General features: G+C 42.0%; 1 protein-coding gene across 1 annotated transcript; it reads right to left on the bottom strand.

Annotated features, from left to right (window-relative positions):
* Positions 1-215: 215 nt before the first annotated feature.
* LOC144937078 (serine/threonine-protein kinase PAK 4-like) lies at positions 216-21,316 on the bottom strand. Its single transcript, XM_078864325.1, has 12 exons — positions 21,078-21,316; positions 18,026-18,323; positions 13,361-13,629; positions 13,061-13,191; positions 11,560-11,870; positions 9,701-10,344; positions 9,363-9,591; positions 8,799-8,932; positions 7,744-7,870; positions 3,189-3,314; positions 2,814-2,948; positions 216-1,861 (listed from the first exon to the last, which is right to left on the bottom strand). The coding sequence occupies exons 2-12, from the start codon at positions 18,230-18,232 to the stop codon at positions 1,706-1,708; spliced, it is 2,469 nt and encodes an 822-aa protein (XP_078720451.1). The 5' UTR covers positions 18,233-18,323; positions 21,078-21,316; the 3' UTR covers positions 216-1,705.
* Positions 21,317-22,000: the final 684 nt, after the last annotated feature.

Raw genomic sequence — 22,000 nt, 5'->3', positions numbered from 1 at the left:
GGTTTCCCTGCGAGCCCTTAATTTAATGTGTAATGCATTACAACCATAAATTCACCAAAAGGGCATATTTTGTAGTTTAGCTCATTTCGATCAAACCTGTGTATGCAACTTATCACATACTTAAATGAAATTCAGGTCTTGAAAACAATGCTTGTAAATCAACCAATGTTTTATTTTTAAATGAATGTTGCAGTCATATGAACTATGAAACTATTAACACCTATCAGATATCCTCAGAATGTTTAAATCCACGAGCCAAAATGATGAAACAACTCTCAATGATGGGCGTTTTGTTCAACTGCTCCAAGGTAAATAGCAAGGACAATTTGATCTCTGAAACCTAATACAGCAAAGGAGCAAGTGGCAACAAAGACTGCAGGTGTCTTCATATAAAGGAATTGTCAAAAAAACACGAGGCAAAAGCAGGTATCACGTTACCTTTTCCAATAATTAAAAAATTGTTTAGTGTTCCAGTCTCAAAATGTAAAAATTAACAGTACTCCCCAGTAAGAAACTGTACAATCGGGTAGTGCAGTAAAATAATGACAAAAGACTAACATTACAGTACAATGTACAGTTGTTACACCAAAATGTCTGTACATAAGCATTTGCTTTTCAAGAATCAGAAACGTGAACTTGACGAGGCTGCTAGAAGATTCAGTCGTTTGGTTGATAAATACAACGTTGTCTTGCATTTTGCTTGAAGTTAAAACAATACTAAGTTTCAATATTTCACCTTTTAAAACCTGCAAGCAATCGTGACATTTAGAAACCCAGTGTGACGTGTAAAAAAAAGTGTCTATAACCGAAGTTGGTCCCCAAAACCATAATAGTTTTGATATAAAAAAAATTCAGGGAAATAAATATCACGTTGGGCTGCAAGTGATTTACCGTACCTATTCAAGATTTCTGTGAGAAAATAATCAAAGTTAACCTGCACAGAGAATTGTAAAATATAGTACCTGTTGCACTGCCATCTGAAATTTCAGTTTATAAAATCGTGAACAATGCTGCAAAATAGGTTATTTGGGAGGAGAGAAATCGTCTACTCAACTGTTAGCTGCATATAATAAAGTTGGTGTGAAAAATGTCTACAATCACTTACCAGTTAACGCAACCAATTCTGGCACGATGGACAAAAACATTCCCAAATCCTTAATCTCCCATATTTATAATCAAATGTAAGTGCTTCATTTTTATATATTTACAAAATATAAAAGTAAATAAAGGATCCATTACTTGAAAGGCCTTTAATTTTTACTTAAACCAGCAAGTATTTTTTTCAATTTCAGTGAATAAGACTAATAACATTCAGAATTGAGGCAGGAAAAAAATCATTGACAAGGATGCACATTACACAGATTTTTCAGTAGTTCGTACACTTTGATATGTCACCGATGAAATTTACACACCATACTCTAATAATAATGAAGACAAACTGCTACAATAAATTTTGTACAGAGGCATGCTATAAAAAAAGAGTGATAGTTAAGCCCACTCATGTAACCAACATTGGTGGACTGTTGATGTAGCTATGGAAAGGTGTCGCACCAATCTTTCCTATGATAAGATTCATTCACGCTTAAAGACATTTGAAAACAACAAAAATCCCCGACACAATCCACATGGGAGATGAAAAGGTGCATAAGCAAAGCAGGAATTATTGTGCAAAGGTAATTAGCAATCTTTTAAAGTATCGCTTTTGTCAGCGTCCTCGATGCTGTCGCATGAGTGGAATCACGCAAGACGGTGGCCCTGCGTTCTGGAGGAACGGGTGCCCAAGGAGCTCCACTGCAGAAGCACGCTGCGTGGGATCCCGCACGAGCATGCGGTCGAGGAAACTCCTCAGCTGCACCGTAGTCTGCGGAGCAAAAAGTACATGGGTGACAATGACCGTTGACTTTCGTTTCTATGTAATATTATAGCACGATTATTACATTTATGCTCATGGCATACGTGTTACTTGCATGCCAAACAACATGGCAGTGACGTCTCAATTTGCAGTGGCAAACACAAATTATCAATCGGAACAGCAGTTACGTGATACGTGACAACATTTGTGTCTGCCACAAAAAAAACTAATTCGAATCTGTATTACGTTACAACGGGAGTAATATACTTTATATTTGTGATTACGTCACACCGAAAATCGACATATTTCTAAAATAGTATTTACATGCAAGTTTGGATACTTTAAATGGAGAAAAACTAGGAGTGTCACGAAAGAGCATGAAAGGCAGAATACAATGTCAAAGGACCCTCGTGGTTAATTCTTATGAAGCGATAATGTAAATGAGTGGTAGTGTGGTATTTGACGTTACGAGACAGGTTCTTTCGTAAGTGTAACACCGCACATTGTGCACATCTATAAGAAGGTCCATAATAAACCCAGAGGCACAGGTCAAAACATCACAATACTGCACAACTAGAAAAGCTTAAACAAATGATCATGTACTTCGTCAGCGAAGTCTCACCAAATGCTCAAGCTAATTTTGAAGAGGATGCCCAATTGGAATGTTCCCAATTCTTATCCAAGGAATGTTTTGTGTTGCAAGAAAGGAGAGTGTCCATAAAAAAACTCAAGCACATTAGGGGATTACACGAATTCACAAAGACAGGTTAAAAGAACCCACGTTGTGCTCCTTTTTCTGGCCACCTTGCACCTGGGTGGGTTGCCAATTTCACAAATCTACACTATCCACCAAACCTTGCCTGCAAAAGGCACTGGTTTGCAGGTGAGTGCCAGCCACCAATAAAATGTCAATACAATGCAAATAAAAACAAAAAGATGCCTAAATAGTGCTTGGCTTTACCCCTTGTGAGTTCTTGATCTTCGGTGGGATGTTGTCACGAATGCGACGCATGGCTTGTAGTGGTGGCTCATTGAAGTAGGGTGGCTCCCCGTCCACCATCTCCATGACCATCACACCTAAAGACCAGATGTCCACCTGCACCAACAGAACATTACAGATGCAGCTTCAAATAAGACAGTGCAGGTTATGCTCTACCAAATGTGCACATGGTGATTGAAACATGTAGCAAATTTTACTTTTTAATGTCATATTGCATTGTTGTTTAGCATAATGGTATCATGTTGGGTTAATTGTGATTAGTATTTATCCAAATCGCCAATCGCTAAGACCAGAAAGGCAATAGCTGTTTTAATTGAGATGTGCTTTATGTTTAACCTCAGGGCCATAGGGAAGCCTGGATATGACTTCAGGGGCCATCCAGTATGGCGTTCCCACCAACGACTTCCGCCGTGTCACCTCCTTGGACACTTGGGCACAGAAGCCAAAGTCTGATAGCTTGATCTGAAAAACATATTAAGATAAAAAACGATGTTTTAATTAGTTTACCTTTAAAAGAAAACTGTATTTCTAAAAACATGGCTCCTTCTTTAAGAACAATTCTAGTGCAGACTGCTAATCTTTGGCTGGAAATCAAACTAAGGTCCGCCAGCTTCATCGCGTGGTGCAAGGACCACTGCTCGACCGCTCCTCTCAATAATAATAACACGTTCCTTCGGAGTGGGCAGGTAGGAACTTGGTTGGACAACGCATTCGTGCGATCCGTGTCACGCGGCGCAAGCTGCGTGGTGCAGAGCCCGCCCGAAGCGCTCTATGAAATACAAATCGAGGGCGTGGCTATGCACGACAGACAGACATAATCCCTGGTGGGCAGTGTGGAACTGTTGTTCCTACCTGTATAATTTATTCAGGGTCCTGCAATGGGATGCTTTACCAATTCCAAAAAGGAGTGTTTTACATGTGGATAGCACCAAGGTCCACAGTAATGGGTTTACAACCCCACCTCGTTGTACAGCCATGTCATGGTCACCTTGGACCAAAAACCCTTGCCTCTAAAGTCTTGAATTACAGGCAAATGTCACCATGGCCAGATAAAAGGTACTGGGTGAACAACAGACACTTGCTGCAAGCTATAATAAAACTCATTTAAATAACATAAAAATAAATCAATTTACATAAACAAAAAACACGAAAAAATAATTAACAGAAACAAAATAAAATATGGGTAAATTTCATTTCGTCACAAAACACGGCTGCCCGCAAGCCACTCTAACAACCACTTCGGATTGCACTTCGGTGCGGTGGTTGTGAACACTTCTTCCAATTGCCTGGCAACAAAGTGCCATATCAACCGTTGCATGTTTAAAATAAATCAGCAAAATACCATTTGTATGAGCATTACTGGCTAATCCAAAAAGACATTACAAAAACCAGATGGCACACCGATGGTTATGCCAATTATCAAACAATTCAGAAAATTAACTACGACGTTTTACAGGTCTATACTTAACGTCATTCGCAGTATTTTTTCCATATGCAAAAACATTCTTGCCATACAGGTTTAATGGTGTCACTAATTCAGTTTACAGAATCAATGTCAACACAGCCCTTTGGTCAATCGACTGCTGTGGATGAGGGCCACCCCATGCCATGCAGGTGACAGTACTTCACAACACTTGTTATCGAGGGTTGGTGAAGGTAGGGAACAGACATGGAAGCAGTACAGCACAGTACAATAATAGACTTTGCTGCTGCACTGCCCTCTATTGGCCAGCAGACAGCCTGGCTGGGCAACGCTGAAAAGCAAGCAAAATGTAACATTTGTATGAAGTTTCACTGGAGCTTCCAACCAGCATCATCCAGGTAATAGCAAGAGCTCAGACCTCAAGGTCTTAAAAATGTTGATTGATTTTCGATAAGAGTAGTCTGCTGGAAAAAACGATTGGAACGTGGTTCGATGTGAAAACTTAATTTGTCGGTCTGTGTCAGGTGATATATTGTTTTAGTTCGAAATGGACATTTTACCTACACGATCAAAACCAAAAAAAATTACTATGACAACATCTCTGTGCATTGTGACCACATTCACACACTTTCCAGTCTGAATCCTTATTAGCTTCTGATATCCGTGATAGCTTACAAAAACGTCTGGTGGACATTCACCCGAACCTTGGCTCACTCATGTACACCAGGGCATTTCTCTTGGGGTTCCGCTACCAAGCCTGTGCCTGTCGCGCTTAGCTCAACTAACTTGTTAAAGTAACATGACCTCCGAAGAGGTCAACGCCATAGACCTTGCCGACGGGGCTGTCGGGGCAGAAGGGGTGGAGCAGCGCAGCTCGTGCGGCCGATAGCCCGTTCCACGCCCAAATCCTCACCAGCTACAACCACACCGCCTAAATCAATTGCTAAGTTATATTCGTTAATTTCTACCATCTGTCCCCGCCATCTGCCACCCTCAAAACACCCCTCATCTTCACGATGTGAAATTCTTTCAAACGTAATCACATTTTAAAAACGTCCTGGTCTGCCCCTCCTCAGATCCCTCCAATTCGATCCATTCACCGAGGCCTCTAGAATTATCGTTCAGTCTGAAACAAGCCTGCTTCCACCCTGGATGCCTTTATCTCAAAAAACCTTCAAGCCGTAGCTATTACAGAAACCTGGATATCCACAGTGAACACTGCCACCCCAGCTGCTCTTTCCACATCCCGCACCAACTTCATCCATTCCCCACGACCATCTGGCAAGCCTGGTGGCGGCATTGGGTTGCTCTTTTCCTCCACCTGCATCCCATCGCCTCCACCTGTCGCCCTTTCTTTGTTTCCCTCTTTCGAATTTCAACTATCATCTTTCCGCTTTGCAATCTCATTTATAATTCTTTACCACCCCCTGGTCAGCCTTCCTCCATCTTCCTTCCCCATCTACGTCCTTGACTTTAATGTCTCTCACTAGATCTTCCAACCTACACCTCGTCGCCTCTCCTCCGACCTGCTCCTATGGGTAGGACGCTTGACCTTATCTTCACTTCCGCTTGCTCAGCTTCCCATGCCCTAGTTGACTAACGTCCTCCGTCCAATCACCTATTGCTGACCATGACACTCACATTTCCATGCCCCTCTCCATCCAGCCCTTCATCCACCCCTCCACTGAAATATACGCTCCATTTATCACTGTGCACTAAAATCCCTTGGATTCCACTAACCTACCGCCCCTATCTGATTTCTCCTATCTCCACCCCGACAAAGCATCATCCATCCTACATTCCACACTATCCGACTCATTATACGCTCTTGCCCCTCTGCTGCCTTGCACCCCTCCAAATAATCCTCCGCGGCCTTGGCTAACAACTGGGCTAAAGATTCAACGTCACCTCATACACAAAGCCAAGCGAACCTGGAAGACCCTACCCACAACTGATTCCCACTCGATGTACTTTCCAATTTTAATTCCGCACTGGAGGTCGCTTGCCAATCTCATTTATATCCCTCATTTATTACCTTTCCGCACTCCCTGCTCTGCTATTTTCTACTTTAAACACTCACACTTGGCCAACTCGTGTCACTCGGGCCCTTCCATCGGTCCTAATTTCACTCGACCTGTCTGCGGCTTTCGACACCCTTGATGACTCCACCTTCTTATCCACTGTCTAACCTCGGTATCTCTGGCACCCCACTTCATTGGCTCTGCTCTTACCTCACGTCTCGTTCATCCACTGTCTCTTTTAACCATGGTTCATCCCCCCCCGTCACGGTTGGCATCCCCCAGAGTTCTGTACATTGCCCTCTCCTCTTCTCCCTCTACACGTCCCCCCGTGAGCCCATCCTTTCTTCTTTCAATCTCTCGTATAATCTATTTGCCGACGACACTCAAATCTTCTTTTCCTTTAAGGCTCTTACCCCTGACCTTTCCGACCACATCTCATCCGGCCTAATGGCTATCCAAGCATGGATGACAGAAAATGTCCTTTCCCTTAACTCTTGGAAAACCACCGTGCTCTACTTTCCCGCCTTCCGCTCTCCTCCTCCCGCACATGCTGCTTCCATCTTTTCAATGTCAGGAAAATTCGCCCCCTCATCACCATCACCGCTGACAAACTTCCTGTGCACTTTGTCATCTTCACTCGTCTGGATTATTACAACTCGCTCCTGGTCAGTGTCCCTGCCTATACCCTTGCCCCTCTGCAACAAGTTAAAAACTTGGCTGCAAGCACCGTCTTTAACCTCCCCTTTCCATCTCATTGCTCCCCCCCCCTTCAACAACTTCACTGGGTTCCTATCTATCACCGCTGCCTCTTTAAATTGCTCATCTTAGTTTTCAAAGCTTTGCATGGACTGGCCTCCCCTTACCTGTCTTCTCTGAATTCCTTACATGTGCCATCACGCCCGCTCCAGTCACAAGCCGTCTATCTTCTTGCGGTCCCTCCACTCTGCTTGCCCCCTTACACTGGAACAAATTCCCTCTCCACATCACTCTCCCCCCCTTGCTTTCCTCTTTTCGCACTGCCCTCAAGTCCTATCTCTCTTTTCTCTTGCCTCTACCCTTCCTCTTCCGCCACCCCTACTAGAACTACCTAACTCCCTAGTGCCTCCACCGGTGCAGCCTCCACCTCGCTCCCTCCACCCTAGTCACTATCAGATCCCCATCCCTTATCTTGCCATTTTGTACCGTAGTCGGTAAGCATTGTCAAGCGTCTTGGTGAAAGGCGCTTTATGAATCCAAAATAGAATAGAATTCTATAAAATCGGAACAATGTCGGGTGAATTGGTTAAATCCACAACGGTATCATGTTTGGTTAATTGTGCGTAGTATTCAGCCAGATGGACAGAATAGCTTTATTGATATGTGTTTCAGGTTCAACTTTAAAGCCATGGGGAAGCCTTAATATCCATCTCTAGACATTATCCCAACATCCACACCCTGGCTCCCTCACCCTGCCGTCAGCCGTGAGCAGGATGGAGTCACTTTTGATGTCTCGGTGGATAACACCCTGCCCGTGCAGGTAGGCCAGTGCCCTCAGCACCGATACACACACTGCTGAGATCTGCTCCTCGTTCATCCTGCACACCACAAGCAGACAGCAACGTTAAATGTGAACGGAAAAAAAAACTGCATATTCTTGGCCGAGCTCTGCAACATTGACAATTCAAGGTGTGAACACCAAGCTAGTAATAAAGGCTAAAATAATATTGCTCAGTCCGAGCAGACAGAATTTTTATTTATTTATTCATAAATGCTTTACAGTCTCAAGACACTTTCTCAAGAGGGTCCTGGAGAAAAAATGGTTTGCCAATTAATTTCAGGAACTTTTTGCATTTGATAGGAACCTAAGCATGTGAAGGGATAACATAGAGGTCTGTATAGATTCAGAGACTCATTTGCTGTACTGCCATCTCCAAAAAAAACTATACAGTTTTGTAAGTTGGCAGATCACGTAGATTTTTGCAACCCCCGACTACAAAGCTCTAGATAAAAGGTTTACACACTATCAAATATCCCCAGCAGCCATAAGACACATTTAATATTTTTTGGCCTCAATTCAAAATATCAGGCATGGGCAGTTGTGAATTCAAAGAGGTAAGATAATGAAGTTAATTCAAATGTAAAGATGAACAAAAGGCAACGTCACAACTGGTTAAGTTTAATTTCTGGACAGTGCACCACTTTCAATGCAAACAGATACAGTAAAACATTGGATTGCAAGTATAATTCGTTCTGGAAACGTGTTTGTAATCCACAACACTCGTATATCAAAGCACTCCTATATCAGTTGTGATCACGTGACGCTCGGCAGACAAAGCGTATACTGTATGTACTACAGTACTCGTATTGCAAGACCTCGCTCGTTTATCAAATTATATTGTATTTTTAAAAAATTGCTCGTCTTGCAAATCACTCGCAGACAAAGTTACTCGCAATCCAAGGTTTCACTGTGTGAGGAGGCGTGTCTATGAGAATTATGCTGGCTTGCTCTGCTCTGATGCCCACCTGGTGTGGGTAACGATGTCAGTCAGAGCTCCTCCTTCTAAAAACTCCATGACGACCCACAGCTCATCGTCCACCAGATAGCTGTTGTACATGTTCACCACATTCTCATGGTGATACTCCCGCATGATCACCACCTAGCCAACAAACCATCAGAGATGAAAAAACATCAATTGAGTTCATCAGTAAACAAAGTACAGCAACCAGGGCTGGCATGTTCCCAGCTGAGCCCAATGTTTGGCAAACATCGACAGCCGTGTTGGAATCAATGCACAGAGCCTCGTAAGAGCAAACTAATATGCTTCAAATAATGCTAATTATGTTTTATTCTGTTAAACAATTGTGTTGTATAAACACTTTCAACAGGTAGATAAAACGTCGGCAACTGAAAAATATAGCAGATGTTGTATGCAGAAATGCCCCTACAAAGACACTATACTGAGAAACTGTCTTCATAAATGTGGTGCATTTATGAAGACAGTCGATCTTTAGACATTATAACAAGTACAATGGCTGAAGTACGAAGACAGATGAATAGTGAACGCATGTACTGTTTAGACGACGTACCTCATTGAAGAGTAGCTCACGCCGCTGCTGCTTGCGAAGATGCATGCGCTTGACAGCGACTTGCTTGCCAGTGCGTTTGTCCTCAGCCAGACAAACAACCCCCGTCGAGCCCTCCCCAATCTTGATGAAACTTCCCAGGAACTGCGAGGGATCTCCTGGGTCGACCACCTGCTGTAGCGCTGCTCGAAACTGCTCGTGGGAGATTCGAGGAGGCTGGTGCTGCTGAGACCTGGTGGACCAAAATACATTAACTGAGAACACCTTACATTTTTTGAAAAATAATAACATGACAGTAATAAACTTGAAGGAAAAAAAGGTTCTCGTCAATATAAACTTACTGTGGCCCTGAATGTGTGCTGTGGTTGTTTGGACCACCTCCTCCAGGCTTTGATAAAGGAGCACCCATTTTTTTTGTTGGGGCACTTGGCCCATTACTCTGGATTACGTGCGAGTGATTCATGGATGACGGTTGCCGATTATGATTGTCATCTGGATGGTGCCGAGACTGCTGCTGGGCAGAATTGCTGGATCCGATGTCCCCCGTATCCAATGACGGCTCAGAATGGTCCACAGCTGCTGGATGTTGCTCATTATTCCCAGACCCCCGCTTTGCTGATGAATCAAACACTCGCTGACTTTGGCTTTCCGTGATGGACTGCTGTGAGTGAGCACGGGGAGGCCCGCTTCCACTCGAGTCCGATGCACTCTGAGATTGTCGGTCTTTTCTCTGAGACGCTCCCTCCATTTGATGATGCGCTGGAGGTCGAGGAAGGGATGTAGACACATAAGAGGTGGGTGGTAGTGGTGGTGGTGATGGTGGCTTTGCTGGAAATTGCTTTTTTGGCTTTGGAAAAGTGGCAGGCGGGCCACTTTTTACTGGAGCAGATTTTTCCCCAACTGTGGGAGGTGTTGGAACCCGGTTGTATGCATCCACATTTTCCACTTCTCTGCCTTCAGAATGTTGAGCATCACTTTGCTCATACTGAAAAACACAATTGAGTTATGAGATACATTATTTTCCAATACTGCGTTTGCAGTGGTGCACATGCATAAATAACAAAAGCTCACATTCATCAATAATCCTGCCTTAAAAGGAAACATATGTAATAGATGACATTTGGGGCAATGGTCATAGAGATTGAGAGAATAATATTTTCAGACTGCACAATACACCACAGGAGGCCCGGATTAAAAATAAAAGGTTTCCAAATTGGTTTATGAAGTTACCTATTACCAGATATGGATGAACAGACAAACCCTTCAAAATGAACGTATAAACTCGTTGGTAATCAAAAAGAAAAATGTATCAAAGGTTACTGGCATATTGCACCCTTGGGTAACAATGTCGTCACGTGGAATCTTATTGAATAGTGACCCATGACTATTACTGGGCCTCATTATTTAAATATTAGATAGGTCATTGCTGTATGCTATAATTTAACACAGAAAAAAGGAACTTAACATTTGAAGTTAAGTGTCACTTATTATGTGCTTAGAAAGTGGTTTAACAACTTACTATACTTGGCAATTGAAAAATTGTCACGATCGAGGTTGCAATGCAATTCAAGTATAACACTTTTTCCTCGATTATATATCTGATTTATACCGTTTCCATTGTTTTTGTGGTGTTTATATTATCTTGTTCACTCCCTTTGCCTAAATGTAACAATCGCGTATAGAAAATACTTTTACACACACGATGCATTGGATGAATTGTGAGCCTTAAGATTTGATGATATTCATCAATGGCGCATCATTACACCTACACTTGTAAGATTAAAAATGCTTCTATAGCATTTAGGAGAATGACAAAACAATATCATTATGATGACAGTATTATTAAATATACAAAGATCCCCCATATAGCCTTAACATACTGCAGGGACAAATGCTGTTAGCGAGCACCTATGAAGGCCGGCACGGCACACGAGGGGGTGGATGGCCTGCACCATGCCTGCCCACCTTCGTCTCAAGTGCTGTTGTTTACACACCACTCCAGGTACTAATTTGAGGCTGCGTCGACCTAGGGGAGGCCCAAGACCGGTTCAAATAATCGTCACTGGTGTTGACCGTGAGCAGGAATCAAACCCGGGTCGCCGGGTTTGTAGCTCGGTGTTAACCGCTACAACTACAGCTCCCCACTATTATTCTTAAACAATAATGTTGAAGACAAACAGAAACAAAGACAATGACTCACCTTCATTGCTGGATGCTGTGAGTGAAGAGAGCCTGACTGAAGCTGTCGGCCTGTAGGGAGGGGTGGCCGGGGAAGCCCTGCTGACCGGGTTGAGGTGCGACTCGGCCGCTCCGCAGTATCCAGCGCAGACCTAGGTCGCTCCTTAGGCCCGGTCGCCACCAGGTGGGCCTCGTACGACGATTTGGGTCGACCAGAATCATCCCTAACGCTAACCACCGCTCGGTCCGCATCTCCGTCATGGAATTGTTCCCTCTCTTTGTTGCGGTCCATCACTCCGGGAGAAGGCTCAGCCATGTGCCACAATTGTGATTCTAAAAGGGAACAACATTTGATGTAATATATCAATCACTGATAAGTTGTAAAGAAAACTGATCTGTATATATTCTTCGGGTATTTGTAACATCTGATTGTGCTGCATTCAGCTCTCATGGAAAATACATAATATAATTTTCTAAATATGTATTCAAGATGAGAAAAACTTTCAGCACCATGTCTATTCGGCACAGAAATACAATTTAAACACATCGGCTTTCTGACCAATATGATTATAGTTTATTCTTTAGTTAGATCCTCCAGCTTACACAGCCAAATAAATAAGATTGTCACATGAACCAATGCACCATTTTTATTGCTTCAGCACACCGGTATCCAAAATATTTAACAATTAGGTAAGAAGTTCCGCTGGTAGTTTCAGTCAGCATCATCAGGTGATTGCCAGAATTGTGAATATCTCCTCCGATCATGGGGCTTGAATTGGTGCTGTGATGATACCTAAAAGTTAACGTTTTAACATAAATAAATAATAATAGATGTGAATATGAATCTACATATACTTGCACGGTGATGCAGGTTGATGATAATTAACTTTATTATACTAAACAGTGATACTGGAGTAATACTGTATTATTTATCATTTGTAACATTCGATAGAGGTTGAGCTGTGTTTGGTTCATGCATTTCCAAGCCGAACTTGGCCTGTCGCTGTCAGCTAGTTTTAAATTAAATTTAATTTCTCTAAATGTCTACTGATTCCACAATCAATCTTTGCCAATAATACATAGTTCTACAAAGACTGCCAATGTTATCAAAATCAATAGAATGTCCTTGGTGGCAGGCATGTTCGGCAACTGCTACTATTTGTGTTTGAATATTTGATGTTCATTTGGGGTTATTTTACTCGTGCTAATATTTCGTCCTGTCTGGCCAACATAGCATTTGCCAAACATGCAAGTAATCTGGTAGACTCCTTGTTATGCTAGTTTTGGTAATTTTGTAATTAATCATTGATACACGTCAACACGTGTTGTGACCCGCACAACAAAAATAAAATATAATTTAAATGACATCAGGACAGCCCAATTAACATTATCTGCTCAATAAAATTCTGCACTTAAAATACACTTAATTCACAAATGTTACTGCTCAAATATATGGTTGTCAAGGACACTTGCATGTATAACTATCGTTATAAATAAGAGTCACCTGCTCGGTTTTGGCTCACCTGGTATCTGTGGGGGCCTCTCTTTTGTGATGGCTACTGGGTAGCCAGGCGGTGGTCTGCCATGTCCTTTGCGGTTGTATCCCTGTTCCAGCGATCCTTGCCGTCCATTAACCACCTTTGGCTGGGAAATCCTAAAGGCAACATTTAAAAAGTTGGCAAAGTTGAGCCACTCAGTCAATTTAATATATATAGGAATCCATGTGTAAAATATAAACTTACAAATATATATTTTTACTATGCAGGGTTACAGTGAATTTTAGATTTTTAAAGAAGTTTGGATTTATAGAGCGTCAAAAATACCTCTCATTTCGACCAAACGGGCCATCAGTGCGAGTTCCGCCAGTCTCCCGTTCACAATCCCTGTCATGTCTCTGTTCGCGATATTCCTCATCTTGCATGATGGTGGTGATAGGCCTGGGTCCAGGACGTATCCTCTCCGAGCCTCGGTACGGGACATCTTGCCGGTCTTCGCGAACGCGCAGAGAGTTGGAGCGCGACACGGATAGGCTGCTCATCTCAGCTATGATGCTGTCGTTGATAGGTAACTTTTTGCTGCCGCGCACAATTATCTGCAGCGAAATGTAGAATAAACACATCAGACCTGTCACCATAAAGCCAAGGATTATCCTTATAACTAACGAAATATTCCTTAAGGAAAAACATTTTCTTATGGCCAGGGAAGAACAGCGTTATCATTAAAATAGTTTTTAGTTTAATGGAGATTTTTTTTTGCAATGATATCTTAGTTTACTTGAGAACCTATTCTATCTTATATATAACTGAAATAAAATAAGCTGCCAATTAGTTTGTATTTACCTCCTTTATTGTGGTTTCAACCTCTTTTAGCATTATTACTTTATGCAGATTCATTGTATTTAGCATTTTTAAGTTTGTGCCAATTGTTTGTCTATATGCTCTATGTACATATATGGGTTATTTGTAGGCCCGTGTTCAAATTACCAAGACTACAGGCCCAATTTTTCCCTAAGGATCCATTGCTAGATCATGGGAACTATGTAAGCCTATGGGTCCTCATGTAAGTCTAGATTAAAATAAATTAATTTTAAATATATTCCTTTGCCAATCCATTTCTGGATGAAGGTTAAGGTTTGCATGTAACTTTAGCACACTAGCCAGTGGAGGTCCGAGGACTGGTTCAGATGTCACTTGTTAGCAGTGGCTGGGAATCGAATTGCAATGTACTAAAAATTAGACGTCCAAGCATACAGCTTCCATTAATTTAATACAACTATTAAGTTAATAGCTTTAGAATTGATAGTCTATAATGAAGCAGCAGCACGACTCTGTAACCTCACCTCATGTAGGTGACCACTGCATTACATCAATTGTCCCACGTACCCTCGAGGGGTATGCATACTACATTGTGATCTCTTGACCTTTTCACAAAATTTTGCGAAATAATGCTTTTGTAATGGATGACATCAGTGGTTCACAGGCACTTGGAATGTATATTGTTTCGTTTTCATGCATAGCAATTTGTAACTGCATGGTGTTGTAATTAATCTAAAGGGTGGTCTAGATGTCTTGTGACCACTGGCGGGGCCAGTGGGGGTGGGGTGGCACATGCCCCCCCAATGATCCGATCGAAATCCCTAATTTCGATGGGATCATTAGGGTTAATTCGTAATACATAGGTATTTTGCTACCCCCACTGCCAGTGTAACATATTATTACGTGCCAGGGACTCTATGAGATGATAGGACAATAGTCTGAGTCCATAATTGGCAATAAGTAACGGCAAAGCGGTTATAAGTGACTCACAGAATTGTGCGCAGTTGCGTATACAGTCCACGACTTCCCTGAAGGCATCACACACCTCCAGCGAGCGCGATGCCGATCACACAACACGGTTCGAATTCGACCCTCGATTGAAGGCTGCGCCATTGCCGCGCACACGTCGAGTAAAAAGCAAGGGACAAGTCCTTACTTACTAACAACTCCTCTATCATTTTTCATTGCTGGAGAAGTTGCACCCCCACCTGAAAATCCTGGCTCCGCCATTGCTTGTGACCCTCATTTTATTCCCTAAAACTTAATATTGGTTAAGGTTAATTTAAAACAAAACTTAAAATGCAAAGGGACATTTTTTTGGATCAATTGATTGGGGGGGGGGGGGTGTCACAAGACATCTTGACCACCCTGTACAATGAAAACTTGGTAAGTGCTTCACTCTCAATGATGAATGCAGCATTATACTACTGCCACGAACAAAGTTTGGATAATGTGGCTGGTTAAGCAGTTGAGCTGGTTTTGCACATCCTGTCTGTGTCATTGCTCTTTTTCAGCAGCTGAACCAGAATAACCACTACGCTATGCAGGTATACATAATACCCTCTAAAGTGGTTTTCAAAATCCCATGTAAGGCAAGCAAGTGTAGCTTATTCAAAGAGGTATGTTCTTTGCTTGCTTGACATGAACTCCGAATGTGGTGTATTATTCACACATTCATTAATTGGCAAGGCATTGTTTGAGCAAATTGTGTTTTTTATTGTGCCAGCACTTTTTAAAAGTGTACAATTTATGATCCGTAATTAATTTATAGGATAGGCCACTTAGTTTTATGCCAATATGCCTGTCATTATCCCTCCGCCACCTGACAAGAGTCACATTTACAAAGATATTATTTATACGTGCCAATGTATTTCTGGAATTCTAACCAATTAAGCTCACCATTGACTTAAGGATTTTTATTCCTGAATTCCACATCTCTGATTATTACGGTTGGCTATGTACAGTGCAAAAGAAGTTCAACATACATCGATACAACATATGATTCACTAAAAGCGCGTTGAGCCTTATCAGGTAGTGAGCTCGGGAAAGTGCATGCTGGTTAGGAAAACCTTCTAAGATTTAACGAGACACTTATGTTACATGTTGATTAACAACTGCCATTAAAGTTGGAAGAATCTCGTGAACCCTTGGCTGGAATTAAGATTCAATTATTTAGAGTTTGGGCTAAGCAAAGCCTGTTATGGCATTCAGGCAAAAAAGGTCCATGAAGACCTTGGCGGCCGAGTGGAATTGCTATTGAAACCTATGGCTGATGCCTATCGATGAAATACATTTCAATTGCGATTCTAGTTAATAAAGTATGGCTGGAATTGCCCTCAGTACTAATCAGCAGCTAAGAGTCAACTATACAGACAAGTGTATAGCCGAACATATACACAGGGCAGTATTGTGTATATCGAATTCTCTGATTCAATTAATATCAAATTTATATAGTCTTGGATACTCAGATTTTTACATTTGCTAAAAAATTCCAGTAAAGTATTTCTATTAGCCTGACCTACCATCACCCAATCTGTTGGAAACCTATTAAAATTAATGTAGATATTAATAAGGCGCACATAATAAACACTGTAGATGATTGCTACAGGAATCAAATAATGGTAATATTTAAATATTTTTTCTGCAGACAGAATCCATATATCCTTGCAATGGTAATGATGGTTCACTGTCTGTAATGTGTGGTTCAAAGTTGAAAGCCAATGGTCACAAGCACTTGCCAGTAAGCCCTATTGTAAAATAGGTATTTTGGCACAACGCGTCATGTTTTAATATTATTTTCCACACTTGGCCTACAAAGGACCTCAAGTGCATTTGGATGCCATCATAGAGTACTTTGTTGTAAAACACTTGTAATTTTTTTTTTTACATTTAAAACGCGTATCATATACAACTGTTTGGAAGCCATATATCTAAATTATAAACCTCTACATAATAGTAGTAATTCCTACATGAAACAATAAATGTAGAAAAACTACTATTGGTACGTGATGACTAAAAATAAAAGTACATCAATAAGACTCAGAATTAAATGATAAAATGCATGGTCCATATAACTATGTAATACACAAAGGGAAACTCCTGCACAAATACTGGCAATAAACCATGCCAGTGCCCTGCTTTTATATGTTGATGATACGCATAAACACACACATACAGGTCAAGAAGAGACCTTGCATTATGCAACTACAGTACTCTTCGCCATCTGTGACATGTTTCAACTTGACGTTGCCAGAAGGGGAAAGGGGTACCTTGCATGTCTTACATTCAGCCACAAACTAAATTGTGTGAAGGCAAATGCTTTGGAGAGTGCGAATATTAAGGCGAGCCTTGGGCACGAATTACTCATAAAAGGAAGCAACACCCGCTGTGAGTCACAGCAACAAAATCAGCCCACTAAACTCAGCTGTTTTTTTAGACAGTCCTAAACTATGAGTTCATTCAAAATAAGGTGTTCAGTCTAGTAATAAAATCTGTAAATGATGAGAAACCCCATGAAAACAGAAAAATCAGTGCAGGCAGGAAAATTAAGGTTTTTGCATGATGCACAGATTCAGTGAATTTTGTTTCCGTTTTTTGTGTGTTGTTTGAAACTTCAGTCCAGTGTCATTGTAAACAAAGCTTGAAAACAAAAGCCATCCGACTGCAACTTTGCACAACAGTCGCAATACTCTTTGAAAGACAAAACACATAAGACCCTGGTAAAATGCATCAATCAGCCAAGGAATTAGAATAACTAAATCGCAGCAGAGGCATTAGCTTTTCTGATAATCTCTTGATCACACGTGTGTGCAGGCACAGCAGGTTTTTACAAGTAGCAGCCAAAGGCAAAGTGAGGGAATAAATGGGGTTCAAAGGTCCGAGTGGGTGGACCAAAATGTAATGGTTGTTCACATAAAAGATTTCAACAGTTGTTTGCAGCCCTGTTGCATAGTTATTGGCTCCCTTTAATTAAAAGTAATTTAACACGGAAACAGAACCCTTTTATAATTTAGATGAAAGCTCAGAGAATGTTAACTTTCTAACAAGTTCACACATCTGTACAAATTATATTTTGTCACTATGATACACAGTACATACCAACCTTTGGTGCTGTGGCATATAATTACATACATAAAAGTCTATGTGGGTCAGGATTAAATGACCGTGCATCACCTTCATGGGAGCCAGGTCCACCGGCGTGATGTAAGAGGCGTCCACCACTGGTTTGGGCCGGTTTGCCGTGTCGGCCAAGAGGCTCTGCCATTGCGGAGGCAGGCCAGTGAAGCGGCCCTCCGCTAGGTCGAAGCCGGTGTGCACGCGGTGCTCGAAGTTGCATGGCGCGGAGATTTGAGGACGCTGCTTTTTCTTCTTGGTGAACATGTTGAACAGTAGTTTCCCACAGCTTAGTCACCAGGGTTTGCTTTTCCTGTTATTTTCTTGTGGCTTCTCAAGACTGGTTAGTGATGATGACCTGTTAACACATCAGATCGAGAGCAATCTTTGAGCATGACACCATGTGCATGGCAATATAAGGTGGCAGGCAGCGGCAGCTGGGATAAACATTTTGTAATATTAATTCCCGGACGAAAGGATTGTTACATATAAAAATGACGTCATCATAAATCTGTACAAGATACAATTAAGATGATGAAACATTACATCATTATCGTGAGTTAGGACATGGGTCATTATCATTAACACAATAAAATATGTACATACAGAGTTGCATGTTTAATTATCTTAATTTATATAAAGAGACGGAAATTCAAATTCAGCACCACGTGAATTAAAGCTGAGGCTTAGAACAGTTTGATGAAGCTCAGGCTGCAACAAGGCACTTCTAATTGTTAACTGAATATTGCTTTGTGCCAAAAATTAAATATAAAATGAAGGAATACAGTATACATTTCACAAATGAGGGTTGTTTTTTGTTGATAATATAATACAGTTTCATCTGCTTTGTTTCGACACAATTATAACCAAATATAACGATAAAAGCATTTCTTGTTACATACACCCAAACTTTGCAAATGCAATTGTCCTATAGCTACAGTACACAATATAACACCCAAAAACGTATGGGGGTAACTTCACGTTACTCTGTATGAAAACACTGTCAAGATAACCAATATCAGCAGTGCAATTGAAAGTGCATAAGCTGTGCACGAACCTTGCTGCATTCAGCTTTCCACCCATCGAGAAAATGATTTAAGGCTTTGGTTTGTGGGTAAACGAGGCTTATAAAAATGCTCTCTTGCACTGCAATTCGCACTCTCAGTACATAACTGCAATGCTATTTGCCACCGTCGTGTGATATTTTCACAAGCACCCACCACACACACCGTTATGAGAATTTATTGAAAACCCTGAAAGAGGGTGTGCCTGATGTTTGGTTTCATAAGCGGGCTTTAAGGGGCTATTCGTTTTCCCCCCACCCAATGATTTCAAATAGCCACAAAGAATTTAAAGTACAAAAAATATAGTGCTACTAAGAAAAGCGTTCACATACCAACAAAATGTGTCACAGCAATGCACCACATTATTTCGTGTTTCCGAGTCACTTTTATCCTTAAAGAGGTATAAATACAATGTGCGTTGCAATATGTTTAACAGCTGGAGATGGCATAACATTTGCACGCACACGCCACAGGGTTCGTTTGCAGTCCAAGTAATTTCCGCGAGAGTTACCAAATTTGTACGATGTAATTACAGAATAGGTGATACGTTTGCCATTGTGTGTCAATGTCAAAATTCACGCGTTAAAGTTACTGTCAATGCTTAACTATGGCTAGCTACAAAAAAAATACAATTTAAATTAACTATCATCTGCTTAAAAATATATATGACCACGATTAACAACATGCTTGAGATAAATAGGACAATGTTTATATAGAAGAGCCTGCCTCTGGCAATCTGTTGGGGATTGTTTGACCACACTGGGAAGTGCAAGTTTTTAGAAATGTGGTCCGAGGACCACCACAAGTGCCACTTGTTATCCGTGGCCACGAAGCACTACACAACCAGTACCGATAATTAAAGAAACCTGAACTAAAATACAGTACTCTACATGGGAATATATTATTGCTCAGGATACAAAGTCGCGGATAAATAAGTGAAGTACAACGAAAGTCCAAAGAGCCCAACCAACACCTTAATAATATTCGTGATGATCATCACTGCTGGATAAAGGCATCTCTCTAAGCCGTTTCAATTCCACTTCTCATAGCCTCAAAAATAAAAGTAGATGGATTAATGGGCCACTAAAGCGAGCCACAACGAAAGTCCAAACAAGAGCCCAACCTTAATAATATTCGTGATGATCATCACCAGCCATGATCTCGTCATTGCTGGATAAAGGCATCTCTAAGTCGTTACAATTCCACTTCTCATAGCCTCAGGTTGTGAGAATCCATCTCGCTCCGGCTCAAGAGCTGCTTCCATCGCTCCGTCTCCACGGTGGTCGTCGTTCCCTCTTGTTACGGCTGCCAAACCCGTTGCGAAGCCTCGACCACAGAGGCCATCATCATCATCACCCCTCGCCACGACGTGTCCGGACCAAGCCCAATTTACTCTTCCTCTGTACAAACTCGCGAGTCAAAGATTAAACTAATTTGGGTATGACCTGAGCCATGTTTTGACGTCGTCTTCCTGGTTCGCAAGTGCAATTTCAGGAATGCGTACGGCTTTAAGAGAGACACAAAACTAAACACTGCACATGCTTTATACATGTATGGTCGAAAAATTAACACGTTCAACAAAAATCGTTGTTCACAAGCAATAAGACACTTTTAATTGAGCCACTTTAAAACACCGCGACCAATCTCATCCGTACCAGGACTCCTCACTGAACGCCATCAAATAAAACACACGGAGCTCATAAAAGAAATATAACTACACAAGCCATCCCACGAACAAGTACTCGGAAACAATTACAATATCCGATGGGGGTTCAAAGCAACTTAACCTATGGCAGCCAAGTTGTAGTAAGTGAGGGAGGGAGGCGATGCCGCCTCTACAACCTGGGGCTCGTTTCCCGTCGTCACAAGCCACCGTCTCACATCCACACAACTTATCGACACAATCTACCACTGTTAAGGGCCACGCGTTCGGCGTTCGATCGATTAAAAAACAACCAGGCCCTGTAAACGTCGAAACGAGGAGCGGATCAAACTTTTAGTTGTTTCCCTCCCCACCGAACAGGCACGGAGCTGCGCAACCACCGCACCTGCAGACGACGACAAACTCTGGGGGTCTGGCGGCCTCTCCTCGCGCCAAACGTCGACTTGTGTTCGTTCCTCGAGCGTCCCTGAAATCTCCCACCACCTCCTCCTCTCTTTAGCTCATCGTCGGGTGGACGTCTTTGTCGTCGTTCTTTCACCGTCGTTCGTTCGACGCAACTCGCTCACCGAGACCACAGTCAGCCTAGGCGGGAGGTGGGGTCGCCATGTTCGCGGGCGGAGGGGGCGGGGCGAGGGAGAGAAAGGGGGAGGGGCGAAGCGGGGCGGGCAACATCCGGGCACTCGCGCAGGTGCCTCAGACGCCACCCCCCAAGTGCGAGGTGACGTTCGTCACCGCGCGATGACGGTCGCTGCAGCCGCCATCTTTCTAAGGGAATTACGACCTTTTTCAGCAAGGGGGGTGTGACGTGTCAACCTTTGATGACGTTACCTTCCTCAACGTGCTTTATTTATGTTGAGTTCAACCCACCCTCCCGACTCTTTGGTTCTTTTGTTAAAGTCACGTAGGTGAAAATAAAAATAATGAATTATTTAAAATACAATAAAAAATAAATAAATTAAATCACGACTTTTCGGAAGAAACACAAGCCTCCGTCATCAGGTAGGACAGCCACAGCAAGAAACAATTTGCTGGAGTGGACAAGAGCTGCTCGTAACAAGATATTATATATGGCCTTATATTTCTTGCTGTGGCTGTCCTAACCTGATGACGGAGGCTTGTGTTGCTTCCGAAAAGTCGTGATTTAATTTAGTGATTTTCAATTTATTTTATTATATTTTTTATTCTTTTTTTTCTTTTCACCTACGTGACTTAACCGAAAGAACCAAAGAGTATGGATCCTTGCAGTCACGAAAACATCAAATTTAGAATGAATCCACTCTCCCTACGCAATATGGCCGATGTTGCCCC

The sequence above is a fragment of the Lampetra fluviatilis genome, chromosome 18 (assembly GCF_964198595.1).
Source record: "Lampetra fluviatilis chromosome 18, kcLamFluv1.1, whole genome shotgun sequence".
NCBI classification, from domain to species: Eukaryota; Metazoa; Chordata; class Hyperoartia; order Petromyzontiformes; family Petromyzontidae; genus Lampetra; species Lampetra fluviatilis.
Note: the sequence above shows the minus strand (reverse complement) of the source record. Positions and strands in the feature narration are given on the sequence as shown.